The following is a 17,974-nucleotide window of genomic DNA, read 5'->3' on the forward strand; positions in this document are numbered from 1 at the left end:
TTGTCCTGGGGGTTAGGAGATCTTATCTAGTAATTCTGCCATAAACAAACTTTTATGTGTGGTTTTGGGCATTACTTTCTGCCTTCAACCTTGGAATTTTGTCAGTAAATCTTTGAGTGCAGTCTGTGGGGGAGGGGGTGTTGGAGTTTGAGCTTCCCTGTCCTCTGGAGGATTTGATGAGATTAGGTCCCACTAGGTTGCTGGATGTGCCCTGAGGCCAAAACCTTGGGAAAAGGGGGGGGGGGCAATATGGAGAGTCTCCACTGCTGCAACTCTGCTTCCCGCTCTGCTTTTCTCCCCTGTCTGCTTCCCCACTGCCTGTGCTGGATGCTCTGAGCCTGGCACAGCTTTGCCTGCCAGGTACTCCCTCCAGACCAGTGCCTTTGCCTGCCCAGAGTTTCCAGCTGCCTTGGGGGGCTTAGCGCTCCAGGTGAAGGAGGGGTCCCAGGACCTTCCTTCTTTCTTCCCCTTAAACCAGAGTGTTTTAGAATTCTGGTATTTGGGGGCGTACCTTTTAAATTGAGTCCAGCAGGATGTTTCCTTGGTTCTGTCTTGTTGTTATGTTTGATTTTCAGTCCCCTAGGAGCATTCAGTTTGTGATTGGTGAGGAAGGGTTTTCAGAGGTCTGAATGTTTGCTGCCTCTATGCTGCCATCTTGACTCTGCCTCCTTAAACAAACTTTTTAACTTCTACTTCTCTTGAATTCAATTTCGTCATCTATAACATATGAATGATATGATCACCTAAGTGTCTTGCAGATTTAAAATTCTTTGATTTTTTTTTTTTTGGTATTTTCAGACACAAATGAAAATTATGCTGTTGCAGACACTCTACAAAGACTTTGGAGTTTACTGGAGGTCAATTTAGAACAATATTCAACCTCATTATTAAGGTAACAGGCAACATAAGTCATTTGCATATTATATTAACAAGCAACATCTGGTTATAAAGGCTTAATTATTAAAATATTTATCTAAATTATTTTAGAAAGTATCACAGTGACTCAGTCTAACTTTAAACTATTATGGTGCCAATTTGAAGAATTATATCTTTAGCTTCTGATGCATTTCAATCCTGCAGATATTTTGTTGAGTATTGTAGTGACTTTCATTCATAAATTGCTATCACAATGACAATTATTTAATGAGAAGCTTAATTTCTATGTACTTGTTACATATCTTAAAGTATTAGCCAAACAGTCCCTTTAAGACCAATACATGAAACTGAGATTCCAACTTAGTTAACCATTTTGAAAAAATACCATGAATATATTGGAATATTTAAACTTTTCTCTAAGCCTTGAAGTGACAACTATAAAGAATCTTTTATTCTTCCCTCTGTTGAATTTATAATATAACTGAATCATTCATATGAAGTTTGATGGAACCTGAGGTCCTCTAGTTTGACCACTTTATTTTGCAGATGAGGAAAATGAAATTCAGCATAATAAATTAAATAAAAATCACATAACTACTAAGTGTCAGAGGCAGAATTTAAACCAAATTATTCCCAACTTCACTTACAAAGGCTAAATCCTAAATAATGGATCTATAGTTAGAAGACCTAAGTTCAAGTTCTGATCCTACTACCTTTTCATTATATTTTGGAATATATTTTTGCTAAGCAAAAATAATATTTTTGGAAAGAAGCTTTGGAAAGCTCCTTTACTTTTCAAGTCTTCTATTTCCTGATCCGTAAAATTGAAAGATGTGGACTTCACCATCTCTAAAGATCTCCTGTAGCTTAAAAAAAAGATGTTTTTACACTGTGAACATCAGTGCAACCATCACAACCTTTTCTCCTTCATCTTAGTCTCCTTTGATTGTCTACAACTTCCTAACCAGTTTTTCTCTTACTCAAATGAAAGATTAATTTGATCTGTTACTGCTTAAGGTTGTTCTCCTAATGTATTACTTTCATCAAACCCTTTATTTCATGAATCAGAAATAAGTCTTACCTTCTTTTTCAAGCCCTATAATTGCTATGTTAAAACAAATAAACAAAAAAACTAAGGTACTCTTAAGCCACTCTCTCTACTCCTTCCAAGTAGATTTACTGCCTCATTTATTTGTATACTTTATTTCCTTCTTTGGCTTTTTCCTCACAATATCTAAGCAATATCATAGAGCACTGAACTTGATATCAGAAGGAGGAAGTGGAGGCAAATCTCGATTCTTATATTTATTATCTATGTAACCAAGGGCCAGATTCATAGATTTTTAAAGCTATTTCCTAAAATTGTGGGTGTTAATATTTACACATAGTTATATGTGTAAATTATTAACAATAGTTAATTATCTCTTAAAGTTGTTGAAAAACTCTTATAAATCTTATTAGATTGTGTAAATGTAGCCTATTGAATCTTGACTCACAGGTCCACAAGGTTTCTCCATTGCCTGATGTAGAAATGGGGAAACTTTTTGAAAAAGCACATGAAAATGAAATTTCTTTAAATTAGTTAATATATGTAAATACAAATGTAAAATACTATGTAGTATCCTAAGATAAACAAAAAGGAAGAAAAAACACATTTTAAAATGAAATTGTCATATGCAAATGAGATAATATATGTAAATATAAATGTAAATTATGATGTCTTATGAGGTAATAAACACAAAGTAAATTGATTTATTATTTTTTCTTAGAGGAATAAATAGGCAAAAAGACAAAGAATTTTAACCAAGTTTTATATTATGAATAGTTCAGCGAAGAAATGGAGAAAGACATAGGTTTGAGGGAGGTCTGAAAGGAAGAAGGAGGTCAGAGGCTTTGAGAGAGGGATGAGGGTAAGTGAAAACAGACAAGGCACATATTGGGAGAGAAGAGAGAAGCTGAAAAGAGGCGAGAGTCACATAGGGAAAAGTGATGCAGTAAGAGATTCAGTGTGTGACTTAGGAGTTTTCAAGGTCTTAGCTGACCTGTACCTTTGAATAGAGTTGTTGGTTACCTGTATTATAATGCTTCAATATTTTATTAATGCCTTTATGATTGCATTGATATGGGTATTCCTTTCTTTGGTGTAGGTTGGATCTCATCTATGCTTTCTCATTTTGTATTATTCTTGTCTTTCTCTCTCTAATATATACTATACATTCAAAAAGAACCAAACCCAATGAGTTAGAGCAGTGACAGCTAGAGATAGATTGCCAGGGCCCTCCCCATCCTTCCCCAGACCAAGTGCTATGCTGAACCCCCCTGAAATCTCCTGTTGTGCCACCCCCATGCTGGATACATCCCCCTTACCCTACACAGGGGAGGGAGGAAGTGCTCCCATTGGGCTGCTGGGTGGAAGAATGGGTGAAGTGAGGGATGTCCTCAGTGAGTGTAGAGAGGGCGAGGGCTGTAGCCTGAGTGCTCTGCTCCCCTCCAGCTATGTTGTTTGTAAGCCTCCCACCTTACCCTCTGTGCACTCCTATTGTGCTGCTGGGCAGAGGGGAAGGGCATGTTAAAAAATGTCAGACAAGGTGGAGAGGGGGAAGGGGAGCATATAAGGATGATATTAGAAATTGGGTCTTGTATTTTTGTTTAGAGATAAGAAGTAGAGAAGCTGACTTGAGAAAGAATGAGAGTTTGAAGCAGATCTAAGACAGTGTTAATTTCAAATGTTGACAGTCTAATTGTTTTGTTATTTTTTCCCATGGCAGTTGGCAGAGTCAGACTCTGAGGGCTTGGATGAGGTGACCTCTTGTCTCTGTCTCTGTCTCTGTCTCTGTCTCTGTCTCTTTCTCTGTCTTTCTGTCTCTGTCTCTCTCTGTCTCTCTCTCTGTCTCTCTCTCTGTCGTCTCTCTCTCTGTCTCTCTCTCTCTGTCTCTTTCTCCTGCCTGAGGTAGAAGGAAAGGAGGGAAAGACCTGAGGGAGATAAGTGTTTTCCTTTCACAACTTGAGAAACACTATTGACTATTACTGTTTTTATAGATTTTTTTTTTTGACTCTGAGAATACCAAAGAAAGAACTGGGCTTTGGTTTGGACTCTGACTCTGCTAAGGCTCAGAGTCCTAACTTGATTCTTGTTGAGATTCAGCCAGTTAGCTTTTGTTAATTTTATAACTTGAAGGTGAAATTAAGAATTATAAGTATAATAGTGTTAGTTTATTTAGAATAGTAAAAATTTGGGTTAGTCAGATCAGGTAGTGATTAGTGTAGCCGGTGAAAACAGGAGAAGTGGTTCCTTGCAGAACCAGGGAGTTTTATTTGGGTGGAGTTAGAATTCCTTAGAGTTAGAAATCTTTTTTTATCCTTATATATTTTAATAAGTATTTTATTTTTTATAACAAGAGTCTCCTTAGCATCCTAGTGCCTGGCTCTGAAGAGAAGTTCACTTATGAGCTTCGCTTCACTGATATAAACTGAAGGTACTTTGTAAGCACAGCAAACAGAGTATAAAAATCAGTTTATAAACTAATATTCAATCCATTGCTGTATTATTTTTACAGTTCACCTTTTATTTTACAAGCAGCTCTGCTGGAGTCCCTCTGCCTTTCTAGGAATAAATTCTGGGGGTAGTGGTGGTGAGGGAGCATGGCTGAGTGCCCACAGAGCACTCTGTGTGCCATCTCTGGCTTCCATGCCAATGGTTTTGAGGGATATTTGCCAAGAAAACCCCAAATGGGGTCATAAAAAGTTGGATACAATTGAAAATGACTGAACAATAATTAAAATTGGGGTAGCTAAGTGGATAGTGTTAGGTCTGGAGTCAGGAAGATGGTTCCTGAATTCAAATCTGACCTCAGGCACTTACTACCTGTATGACTTTGGGAAAAGGGAAGCTAGGTGGCCAGTCCCTAAGCTATAAAATGAGCTGGAGAAGAGAAGTATAGTTTTGCCAAGAAAATCGGGTGGTTTAACATTTCCTTCTCTACTTTACACTACAGATGAAGATATTGACACAAATAGCATTAATTGACATCCCCAAAGTCACTCTGCTAGAAGGGTCTGAAGCCACATTTGAACTCAGGAGGATGAGCCTTTCTAACCACAGGCCCACCTAGCTGACCTACTTATTTTGATACTTAACAGTATTTATTGAGTGATGGATTATTAATTATAGGCATAGTAGGAGATACAAAAGAAATATGTACTATGGATCTTGTCTTTGAGAAGTTTGTGGTCTTGTTGGAAAAGACAAGTCTTACATATGAATAAATTAGAAAATGCTAAACTGGTATGTGACTGAAGTGACTGAAAAACAACAAATTAGACAAGTATTTTGCTAAGCTTTGGGAATATGAAAAAGAGGCAAAAATAGTACTTGATCTCAGAATTTATAGTGCAATATGGGAAATGACAAGTAAACAAATAAGTTCAAACAAATGATATCAGCTTAATTTAATAATAGTGGGAAGAAATTAGAGTGAAGCTTTGGAAAATGCTTATTTTAGAAGGTGGGATTATAGTCAAGACTTAAAAGAATCCAGTGAAGTTAGCAGAATTGAGGAGGGAAAACATTCCAGATATTGGAGACAAACACAGAAAATGCTTAGAGCTGAGAGATGGAGTGGAGGCCACTGTAATTGCATCAAAGAGAATGTAGGAGAGGTAAAGTGTAAGAAATCTGAAAGGCAGGAGGGGACTAGATTAGAAATACCAAATAAATTCAAAATTTGAATGCCAGACAGAGGTTTTGATATTTGATACTAGAAGAATAGGGAGCCACTGGAATTTATTGAATGGATGGATAACATGGACAGACTTGTGCCTTAGGAAAATCACTTGTGGCTAAAGTATGGACTGAAATGGGGAGGGAATTGAAGCAGACAGACTTGACAGCAGGCTGTTTCAATAGTCTACACATTAGTTAATAAAGGACTTCCCAGAGTGGTGAGAATATCAGAAAATAGAAAGGAGTATATTCAGGAGATGTTACAAAGGTAAAAACATGTAGACTTTGGCAACAGATTGGATATTGAGGGCAAGAGATAGTGAGGAGTAAAAGATGACATGTAGGTCCTGAGAGTGAGAAATTGGAAGAATTTTGCCCTTTATAGTAATAGGGAAGGTAGGAGTTTTGGATTTAAGGAGGGAAGATGAGTTTCATTTTGGACATATTGAGTTTCGGATTTTCTATAGGATATCCAGTTTGAGATATCTGAAAGGCAATTGGAAAGGTGAAATTGAGGTCTTTGAAGAAGTTAGAGCAGAAAAAGTAGGTCTAAGAATCAGAAGCATAGAGATACTAAATCCATGGAAGTTGATGAGTTAAGTGAAGGAATATAGATAGAAAAGAAAAGAGGGCCCAAGTCAGAATCTGTGGGATACCTATGGCTAGAGGATGGAATCTGAATGAAGATCCAGAAAAGGAGACTGAGAAGAGATCAGAGAGGTAGAAAAACAAGGGAAGAAGAGTGTCTTGGAAACTTGTGAGAGAGTAGTAAAAAAGAGGATGATCACCAGAATCAAAGTTTTAGAAAAGTCAAGAAGAGTAATGTAATGTCTGGGAAAAGATCAGTGGATTTGGCAGTTGAAAAAGTCTTTGTTAACTTTGGAGAGAACAATCTCAGAGGGATCTTGAGGTCAGAAGCTGGATTGTAGGGATTTAGGAAGAGAGTGAAAGGAAAATGATGACACTTTTTGTAGATAGCCTTTCTAAGGAGGTTAGCCACAGAGGAGAGATATACAACACAGTTAAGTCAAGATGAATCTAATCAACACTTTTTGAGGGTGGGGGAGACGTGGGCATGTTTGTAAGCAACAGAAAAGTAGGCAGATAAGGAGAGATTGAAAATAAGTGATAGGATGGGGATGATAGAGGGGGCAATCTGTTGGAAGATCTGGGATGAAGTGGGATCATTTGTGAAGGGAGATAGGTTATCTTTGGTAAAGAGTAAGGATATTTCATCATGAGAAACAGACTTGAAGGAGCAAACAGTGGTAGAAGGCATATAAGTGATATGAGATGCAGAAGAATGATTTCAATATTCTCTATAAAATATAAGGAAAAGTTTTATCTGAGAGGATAATGGACAGGAGGGATGGAGTTAGGTAGAGCCATGGAAGGATTAGAGGATGAAAAGATCTGGAAGATTCATTTCAGTTTGGAGAGTGGGATATAGATTTAATAAGGGAAGTATCATAGGATTGCCTAGCAGCAGTGAGGGCTGACTTGAGTTTGTGTCATATAAATCTGTACTAGGCAAGTCAGAATAATTCAAGATTTCTTCCACCTTTGTTCAGCAGTAGGAAAAATGTGGCAAATGGTAGGAATTATTCAAGACTGAAATTTAACAGCATATAATAAATGATAAGGAGGCTAGAGACTCAAGTGAAGAGGAGAGAAGAGTTGAACTGATCCACCAAGGGATTATGATGGGCCAGGATGCTTAATAAATATGTACTTAAAGGAATTAAACTAAAATATGACCTCTGCATGGAAATCTTTCCTTTTTGCTAAAGTCTTCCTTTTATTACTTACAATTCCTGAAATCCCATCTATTCCAGGAGGTTTTCTTAAGATATGCATTTAAAATCTTGCCCTATTTCCACTCCCATGACTCCTCCTTCTACTTACTATCATCCTGCCCTTGGACAAGTCACTCAATAGTTTTAAGCCTAAGTGTAAACTTTCAGGTCCCTTATACCTGTAAATTTATATTCTTTGCTTTTTTTGCTTCTATATTACAACTTCATCTCTAAAGAATAACAGTTATTTAACATTTACTCTTTCATTTTTTCCAGATTAATGTTTAAAAGCAAATGCAAATCCTTTGAGCTATATCCATGTTATCAAGATGAAGAAACTAAGATAGCTTATGCTGATTATTCTATAACCTATCCTGATCAGCCACCAAATTCTTGGTTTATAGTTTTTAGGTAAGATTTTGAAAATATTTTCACCTCTAAATAAAATATTTTTCTGTACATATTTAACATAAGCTCTTTGAGAGACAGTTTTTTTAATCTTTGTATCTCTAACACCTAGAACAGTGCCTGGCAGACAGTAGGTCCCTAATAAATTGTTTTGGTTTATTTTAACCTCTTGTCTAATACATAAGTATAAATTAGTTAATTTAGTTATAATCTTGCTTCAAAAAATAAAAGTTCAAGGTTGCTTTTCTTACTTTCCCTAAAAGTCATTCTACTTTTACTTTATATATGTGAAATTATTTTAAAAAATATTTTATTTGCATTTTTCTTTAGTCAAAAACAAAAAATGAAAAAGAATAGAAAACTTTTATTCATGTTTATATTTAATAACATTCTGATTTATTATAATTTTTAAAACTTTCTGATTTTATCATAATTTTAGTAATTTTCTGATTCTTTGGATTCATTTATGTTATCTCCCCTACTGAGGCTCTATGTACCTCTAGGACAGACTAATTTCATTTTTGTATGTTTAGTACCTATAATAGTATTGTACCCATATATATAGTAGTGAATCACTAAATCAATATTTTAAAATTGATTCAAAATACTACTAGAGAATATATAATGATATGATAGTTGGGTAATAAGGTTTCAGTCTCACATTTGCTAGACAATACTTAATATCAGTAATTCATTAATTTTAATTATACTTTATCTTTGTAGACAAATAAGGTCAGTAGAAAGAATCATTCTGAATTCAATTCAATAAAAAGCCTTAGTTTCTTAAATATTTGCACAGCTCCAGATATTGTGCTAGGCTCTGGGGACACAGATAAAAAATGAAACTCTTCCCACCCTGATGAGCTTATGCTTTGCTAAGAAAAATATGGATACATATAAGTAAATATAAAGTAAAAACTAAATGCAAAGTAATTTTTAAAGGCAAGTTCACAAAGAACTAACAATTAGAAAGATCAAGGTCCTGGAGGGGAGGAGAAAGATTATTAAAAACATGGAGATTGCCTGTGCAAAGGAACATAAGTGGAGGTATATTATCAAGTACAGGGTATTTACAGCATATTGGCAAGTTTGCCTGGAGAATTGAGAATTCAACTAGAAAGAGTTTGGAACCAGATTGTGAAAGTCCTAAATGCCAAAGAGAGATTTTTATTTTTATTGTTTTAAGAGGCAATACTAAGTCACTTCAGTTTATCATTGTGATCAGATTTGTATGTCTGTTTGTATGTGCTTTTTTTCTGTCCTTATGGAATATCAATTTGGCAACTGTGTAGGAGATGGATTAAAGAGGAAAGGAACTGGAACAGAGCAGTCAGTTAGGAGGCTAATAGAAAGTCCAGGTAAGAGGTATTGGGGACTAAATCTGTATGGGGGCAGTTTAAGTGGAGAGAAGGAGACAGATGTGAGAGAGTTGGAAACAGAATTAATAGGATATTGCAGTTGATTAAATATGGGGAGGAGTACAGTGAATGAGGCTGAAAATATGAAAATGACTCAGAGGTGGCAAACTAAGATCACTAAAGGGAGGGTAGTATCCCTAATGAGATGAAGATAATAAGTTCTTTTTTGGACATTTTGAGTTTGAGAAGCTAATGGGACAGTCAGGTGGAGATGTCCAGCAAATACTTGGTATTTGTAGATAGGTGCTCACAATAGAGATGAGAGTTAAATATAAGTCTGGAAGACAGTGACTTAGAATTGATCTTTGAATGTATGGGAGCTGATGAGATAACTAATGGAAAGTATAGAGGGAGAAGTAAAGAAAGTCCAGGGTAGAATTCTGAGGTACACTCACGCAAAAGGTCAAGATATAGATGGTGATCCAGTAAAAGAATCTGAACAGCACTATTAGACAAAAAGGGAATCAGGAGAGAAATGTCAAGAAAACGCAAGGAGGAGAGAGTATCCCTAAAACCACAGAAACATAAATTAGAGCTAGAAGAGATCTGAGGGGTTTTAAGCCCTATTCCTTCATTTTATAGATAAGGAAACTAAAGCCCAATGAGGGAGTATTGGAAGAAGGATTACTATTAGAGAATTCAAGAAGATGAAGACTAAATAAGTACTTTTGGTTTTAGCAATTAAGTGATCATTGGTAACCTTTGAGAGAGCAATTCCGTCTAGTGTTGGAAGCCACATTTTAAGGATTGGATAAATGAGAATATGTGGGAATATATGCAAAATATATAGTCAGCTCTCCTTATATATTGGCTGCTTTGAAAGCAGGAATATCAATATCTGCAAATATATATTCTTAATTTTTATAGCTTCAGTTATTTAACTTAAATTTACTCTAACTTCTATTCACTTAAAATCCAATAAAATTTCTAAAACATCTTTTAAAGGAGACTTTTCTTTGTTGCAGAGAAACATTTTATGTAACACAAGACATGCTCTTGGTGCCTAAAATGTATACTACTCTTCCAGTCTGTATGCTCCATGTTGTTAATAATGACACAATGGAGGAAGTGCCACGAGTGTTCCTCAAAGTGGTACCTTATGTCTATACCAAAAATAAGGTAAGATTGAAGATTATCATTACCCAATGACAGAAACTTTATTTTGATAGAGGATGAAAAAATGTGTATTTTTGCAGTGTTTCTTTGCCAAGAAAACCCCCAAAGGGGCAATGAAGAGTTGGATATAACTAAAAAATGACTAAACAACAAAAACATTTTTGCTGCAGTTAATGTATTCTTTTTTAAAATTTACTATATTTTAATTTTAACTCAATTATATGAAGAAAACAATTTATTTTTAACCTATATTTTTTAAGTTGCTACAATTCTTTCTTTCAAATATCTTTAGGGACAAGAATAAGACAGACAGTTGCCAAAGGGATTTTCTTAAATTAGAGGCCTCTCCTATATCAATCCCTTATTTGCTAAACTCTAGTGTTTCTCTTTGGACTCTAGCATTAAGTAAAACTATTGTGTTTGGCTTTTGAAGCCCTATACAACAACCTGGCTTCAGTCTACCTTTCTAGCCTTTATTGTATGCTCTGATCTAGCTCAAGTGGCCTTCATAATGTTCCTCATGCATGGTACTCTATCCCCTATCTCCACACCTTACCTTAGTTTTCCATCAAGCCTGGAATGCACTCATTCGTCACTCATCTTTTAGAATCACATGTTTCCTGCAAGCACAACACAAAACCTTTCTTGATTCATCTCCTAACTCCATGTCCCACAAATTGTCCCATTTCTATTTATATTTATTGTAAATGCCTTTTAAATATATTTTGTGTCCCTTAGACTGTAAGGTCAAAGATAAGAATTTTTTGCCTTTGTCTTTTAATTCCATGCATCCAACCTAGTTAGTGCCTTGAACATAGTAAGTGCTTAATACATACTATTTCTTTCATTCATCCATCTTCCCATTAATACCTCCATATAGGTAAATAACCTAGAAGCACATAAAGATCAGAAAGAGAGATGGTGCCAATTCTAGGGGAGCTTATAATATTCATAGGATCATATATTTAGAGATGGAATGGATCTTGGAGGCCGTGGAGTACTGTCCCTTCATTCTACAGATGAGGAAACTGAGGCCTAGAGAAAACCAGTGCCTTGTGCAAGGTCACCCAGTTAGTATCTAAAGAGGGATTTGAATATAGCTCTTCTGGACTTCAAATCCAGCAACATTCATTATACCACACTACCTCTATTTGCTTATTTCATAGCTCAGATTGGCTAAAATGACTAAAAAAGGAAAATGATAAATGTTAGAAGGCCTGAAGGAAAACAAGCACATTGATGCACTTGTGGTGGTCTTATGAATGACTACAATCATTATGGAAATCAATTTAGAATTATACACAAAAAATTATTAAACAATACACATTTTTGACCCAAATATATCATGAAGACATGTTTTCTGACACATTTTTCATCTGTTCTTCCCTTTGATTTTAAGTCACTAAGTATCAATGCATATGTTACTTCAATTAGAGGTTCTCATAAATTCTTCACAAAATTGTTTTTACCTCTTTATCCAGATTCTGGAACATGGCTGTAATTTCCTTCTCAATAACTGCCTTTTTGCTTACATTGATTATAAACAGTCCTATGAGATGGTCCTGTAAACCTTAAAATTTCTTAGACTTATAAATGTTGGAAATTTCACCATTGGGAAATTTCATACTTGAAAAATTTCCTATTGAGAATGGGAACTCTATTGGAATGTGAACCCCATTGGCATGGGAGGTTCCTCCTCCTCCCTTCTTAAGATTACTTTAGGACAGAAACCTTTTGCTGAACAATGGAAAGGACTTTGACCTATGCTTAAGCATAGAACAGGAATTTCTTTGAGTCATGATTGATTTTAGAATTGATACAATGGAGATACTTGGAACGACAGAACCAAGTCTTGGAAATTGCAATCTCCACCCTACTCAGTCCTAACAGGATTCAGGAAGGGCTGCAGCATAGATCAAAATTTAATTATTCCAATCTCTACCCTACTCAGGGTAACAGGATTTAGGAAGGGCTGTAGCAAAAGATCAAGATTTAATTATTTGAGAATATGACCTCCAACAGACATGTGCAAAGCCACAGACCTCTGGGCGGTCCTGGGTTAAGCTAGAGCCACCATTGGCACAGGGAAAATGATGGACAGTGATTGGTAGATGTGAGAACTGAGGGGAGGGAACTTGGATGGTTTCCTTAAAGATAGAGGAGTCTGAGGACTGAGGAGGTGGTTGGAGAGTTTTGGCTCTGAGTGGTTGGAGAGGTGCTCTGAGAAGCTTGCTCTGAAGGAAGCTGGAGGTGGAGGCCCTGGAGACTGTTTCTCCATTTTGGTCATGTGAGTAATAGGGACTGATCTCCTTTCTTTGCCCCAGCTATCTAAGGGCTTGGGCCTTTTGGCCCAGCCTAAACAGAGGGGGTATTTAAGCCCTATTCCCTTCTCTCCCCTTTCTCTCTCTCTCTCTCTCTCTCTCTCTCTCTCTCTCTCTCTCTCTCTCTCTCTCTCTCTCTCTCATTCCTTTCTTCCTCCTGTTTGTAATTAAACTCTATAAAAGGCTGACGGCTGACTTGAGTTTTCATTTAGGAATTACATAGCTGAATTCCTTGGCGACCTTAAATTAATATATATCAGTCTTTTAAAGTGATTTCCTTGTCACAGTCCTATATCACATAAAATGCTATTTTCTCATTGCATTTTGACAAATTAATATAGCAACTCTGTCAGGTCTTTTGTTTGCCCTTCATTAAACCAGAAATATTTCCATTTCATTTTTTAGCAAGAATGCTAGTTTTGATATAGGCTTTTAGGCTTTCATATTTAGATCTGGAAGGAAGGTAATCTTAAAGCTTTCATTTTACAAATAAGAAAAATGAGAACTAGAAAGATTAGATGATTTGCCCAATGCATCACAGGTGTTAGAGCTAGAGCTGGTATTTGAACCCAGATTCCTTAAGCCCATATATCATGCCCTTTAATTGCCTTGTCAGTCATATTTTTATTTTATTTTTGAACAAAGATCTCCCATTTAGAGTACCAGTAGTTAAATTGCTATTAACTAAAAAGAACACATTTGTTATTATTACTTATCTGAAATGCTATTATTCTTACCATGTTCTTCCATCTCTCTTCTGCAGAAGCAGAAGGGAGTCATACAAATATATTTATATTTTTATTAGTTCAGTGTTGATTATTATTCTTCGTTAGAATACTGGATAATCTAATTTCATACAGAGAGCTAACCCACAAATAATGGCTGTATCTGCAGCTAAATATTTCTTAATCCTGAACCAAATATTCAAATATGTTTTTCTCCCTCTTCCCCTAACATAATATTTCAGTGATAACTATTTTGTATTTTCCTTTTTTCTTTGGTTTCCAAAGTCAAATAATTCATCACTTAAATAGCAAATTATTAGTGATAAGTCACTACCATTCTTAGCTATAATGATTCTCAACCAGCATGTAGTCCTTGGTAGAACCTCCCAGAGTTCTCATTCTCATGAGAATCCAAGGCCACTTTCAAGTCATAATGAGGCATGGGAATAGAATTCTATTATAGGGTTTTTAATGACATTTTAGTTACCTTTTAAAAATAAAGTAAATTAGGTGACTTCTTGATGAAATAAATGCATGACATATTTTAGTCCAACTAAATTTTAAATAATTCATGGAATAATTATGGATTTTTAATTTAAATTTTAAAAATTTATTTAGAATATTTTTCTATGGTTACATAATTCATGTTTTTTCTACCCCTCTTCACTCCCCTATCATAGAACTGACAAGCAGTTCCACTGGTTTATGTCTGTAGCATTGTTCAAAACCCATTTCCATGTTATCATATTTGCAGTAGAGTGATCTTTTAATGCCCAAACTGCAGTCATATTCCCATTTTACCATGTGATCTATCATATGTTTTTCTTCTGCGTTTTTGTGCCCACAATTCTTTCTCTGGATATAGATAGCGTTCTTTCTCTAAGTTCCTCTGGACTATCCTGGATCATTGCATTGCTGCTAGTAGAAAAGTCTATTATATTCAATTGTGACACAGTGTATCAGTCTCTGTGTATAATGTTCTCCTGGTTCTACTCCTTTCACTCTGCATCAATTCCTGGAGGTTGTTCCAGTTTACATGGAATGTTTCCAGTTTATGATTCCTTTGAGCACAATAGTATTCCATCACCAATATATACCACAATTTGTTCAGCCATTCCCCAATTGACAGACACACCCTCATTTTCCAGGTATTTGCCACCACAAAGAGCGACGATATATATATGTTTGTACAAGTTTTTTTTTCCATTATCTCTTTGGGGTACAAACCCAGCAGTGGCATGGCTGGATTAAAGAGTAGGCATTGTCTTAAAGCCCTTTGCGCATAGTTCCAAATTGCCCTCCAGAATGGTTGGATCAATTCACAAATCCACTAACAGTGAATTAGTGTCCTAATTTTGCCACATTCCCTCCAACATTTATCACTTCCCTTTGCTGCCATATTGGCCAGTTGGCTAGGTGTGAGGTGGTATCTCAGGGTTGTTTTTATTTGCATACCTCTAATCAGGAGGGATTTAGAATACTTTTTCATATGTTTCTTAATAGTTTTGATTTCTTTTTGATTCATGCCCCTTGACCATTTGTCAATTGGGGAATGGCTTGATTTTTTTTGTAAATTTGACTTAGTTCCTTATATATTTGGAAAATTAAACCTTTGTCAGAGAGTTTTGTTATTAAAATGTTCTGCCAGTTTGTTGCTTTCCTTCCAATTCTGGTTACATTGGTTTTATTTCTATAAAATCTTTTAAATTTGATAATCAAAGTCAATCACTTTGCAATAGCAATGTTTTCTATCTCTTGCTTGGTCTTAAATTACTTCCTTTCCCACAGATCTGACAGTACACTATTCAATGTTTACCTAATTTATTCATAATTTCATTCCCTATATTTAAGTCATTTACCCATTTTGAATTTATCTTGGTATAGGGTATAAGATGTTGATCTAATCCTAATTTTTCTCATACTATTTTCTAATTTTCCCAGCAGTTTTTGTTAAATAGTGAGTTCTTGTCCCAAAAGCTGGGATCTTTGCATTTATCCAACACTAGCTTACTGAGGTCATTTACCCCAGTCTATTCCATTGATCCACTCGCTTTCTCTTAGCCAGTACAATATTGTTTTGATGATCACTGCTTTATAGTACAGTTTAAGATCTGGTACTGCTAGACCGCCCCCCCCCCATCCTTTACAATTTTTTTTTCATTATTTCCCTTGAGATTCTTGATCTTTTGTTCTTCCAGATGAACTTTTCTATATTTTTTTCTAATTTTATAAAAAAAAAAACGTTTTTTGATAGTTTGATAGGTATGGCACTGAATAAGTACATTAATTTGGGTAGAATTGTTATTTTAATTATATTAGCTCATCCTACCCATGAGCAATTAATGGTTTTCCAATTATTTAGATCTAGTTTTAATTGTGGGAAAAGTGTTTTGTAGTTGTGTTCATATAATTCCTGTGTTTTTCTTGGCAGATAGATTCCCAAATATTTTATATTGTCTAGAGTACTGCTGAGTTTATTGGAAATATATAGAAATGTTGATGATTTATGTGTGTTTATTTGTACCATGCCACTTGCTGAAATTGTTAATTATTCCCACTAGCCTTTTAGTTGATTTTCTGGGGTTTTAAAGAACTTAAAGGTATACCATCATATCATCTGCAAAGAGTGATAATTTTGTTTCCTCATTGCCTACTTGAATCCCTTCAATTTCTCTTTCTTCTCTAATTGCTAGTTGATACTGTTTCTAGTACAATATTAAGTAATAGAGGTGATAATGGGCATCATTGCTTCACTCCTGATCTTATTGGGAAGGCTTCTAACTTGTCCCCATTGCAAATGATGCTTGCTGATGATTTTAGATATATACTGTTTATTATTTTTAGGAATGTCCCTTCTATTCCTATGCTTTCTAGTGTTTTCAATAGGAATGAGTTTTGTATTTTGTCAAAGGCTTTTCCTGCATCTATTGAGATAAGCATGTGATTTCTGTTGTTTTTATTATGATTATAGTCAATTACATGGATGGTTTTCCAAATATTAAACCATCCTTGCATTCCTGGTATTAATCCCACCTAGTCAGAGGTGAATAATCCCTGTGATAACTTGCTGTAGTCTTTTTTGCTGGTATTTTATGTAAGATTTTTGCATCTACGTTCATTAAGGAGATTGGTCTATAGTTTTCTTTCTCTCTTTTTGGTCTACCTAGCTTTGGAATCAATACCATATTTGTATCATAATTGTCAAATAATTTTTATAGTATTGGGATTAGTTGTTATTCAAATATTTGATAGAATTCACTTGTGAATCCATCTGACTCTGAGGGATTTTTTTTTTTCCTTAGGAATTTCATTGATGGCTTGTTCAATTTCTTTTTCTAGGATGGGATTATTTGAGTATTCTACTTCCTCTTTTGTTAATTTAGGCAATTTATATTTTTACATATAATCACCTGTTTCACCTACATTGCCATTTATTGCCATATAATTGGTTAAAATAGTTTATTAATTACCTTAACTTCCTCTGCATTAGAAGTGAGATCACCCTTTCCTTCTTTGATACTATTCATTTCTCCCCTTCTTCCCTTTTTTATTAGATAAAACAGTATTTTGTCTATTTTATTTGTTTTTTTTTTCAAAGTACCAGCTCCTAGTCTTATTTATTAGTTCAATAGTTCTTTTACTTTCAATTTTATTAATTTCTCCATTAATTTTTAGGATTTCCAAATTAGTTTTTGTCTGGGGATTTTTAATTTATTATTTTTCTAATATATTAAGTTGCATGCCCATTTTATTGATATCTTCCTTCTCAATTTTGTTGCTATAGACACTCAGAAATATAAATTTCCCTGGATTAATGCTTTGGCTGTATCCCATAGGTTTGATATGTTGTTTCTTCATTGGCATTCTCTTTAATGAAGTCCCTAATGTTTCTATGATTTCTTTTTGAACCACCAGTTTTAAAGGATTATTTATTTTCTAATTAGTCTTAAATTTGCCTCTCCACGGACACTTGTTTATTATAATTTTTACCTCATTATCATCTGAAAAAGTTACATTTATTATTTCTGCCTTTCTCCATTTGTTTGCAATATTTCTATGCCCCAGTACATGGTTGATCTTTGTATTCTCCAGGTATCTATCAACTCTAAATTTTCTAACATTTCATTCACTTTCCTTACTTCTTTCTTATTTAATTTTAGTTTGATTTATCTAGTTCTGAAAGGGGAAGGTTGAGATCCCCACCAGTGTGGTCTTACTATTTCCTCCTTAAGCTCCATTAATTTTTTCTTTAGAAATTCAGATGCTATACCATTTGGTGCATAAATGTTTAGTAATGATATTACTTCATTATTTATAGTACCCTTTAGCAAAATGTAATTTTTCCTTATCTCTTTTAATCAGATCAATTTCTATTTTAGATTTGTCTGGTATCATGATTGCTACTCCTGCTTTTTTTACTTAGATACTGCATAATAAATTCTACCAGCATTATTTGTGTGTCATTCTATCTCAAATGTGTTTTTTGTAAACAACATATAGTAGGATATTGGTTTTTAATCCACTTTGCTATCTGCTTCTGTTTTATGGGTGAGTTTATCCCATTCACATTCAGAGTTATGTTGGGTATTAC

At 34.9% G+C, this 17,974-nt stretch overlaps 1 protein-coding gene across 5 annotated transcripts in view; it reads left to right on the forward strand.

Moving 5' to 3' along the window:
• Nucleotides 1-17,974, forward strand: part of ADGB (androglobin) — a 297,945-nt gene that overhangs the window by 146,936 nt on the left and 133,035 nt on the right. For all 5 annotated transcript variants that reach the window (XM_007484699.3, XM_016428944.2, XM_016428941.2 and 2 more), the window contains 3 exons: nucleotides 799-892; nucleotides 7,672-7,806; nucleotides 10,187-10,340. In XM_007484699.3, coding sequence (XP_007484761.1) covers nucleotides 799-892; nucleotides 7,672-7,806; nucleotides 10,187-10,340 — 383 coding nt within the window. The remainder of the gene's footprint in view (nucleotides 1-798; nucleotides 893-7,671; nucleotides 7,807-10,186; nucleotides 10,341-17,974) is intronic.

The sequence above is a fragment of the Monodelphis domestica genome, chromosome 2 (assembly GCF_027887165.1).
Source record: "Monodelphis domestica isolate mMonDom1 chromosome 2, mMonDom1.pri, whole genome shotgun sequence".
NCBI classification, from domain to species: domain Eukaryota; kingdom Metazoa; phylum Chordata; class Mammalia; order Didelphimorphia; family Didelphidae; genus Monodelphis; species Monodelphis domestica.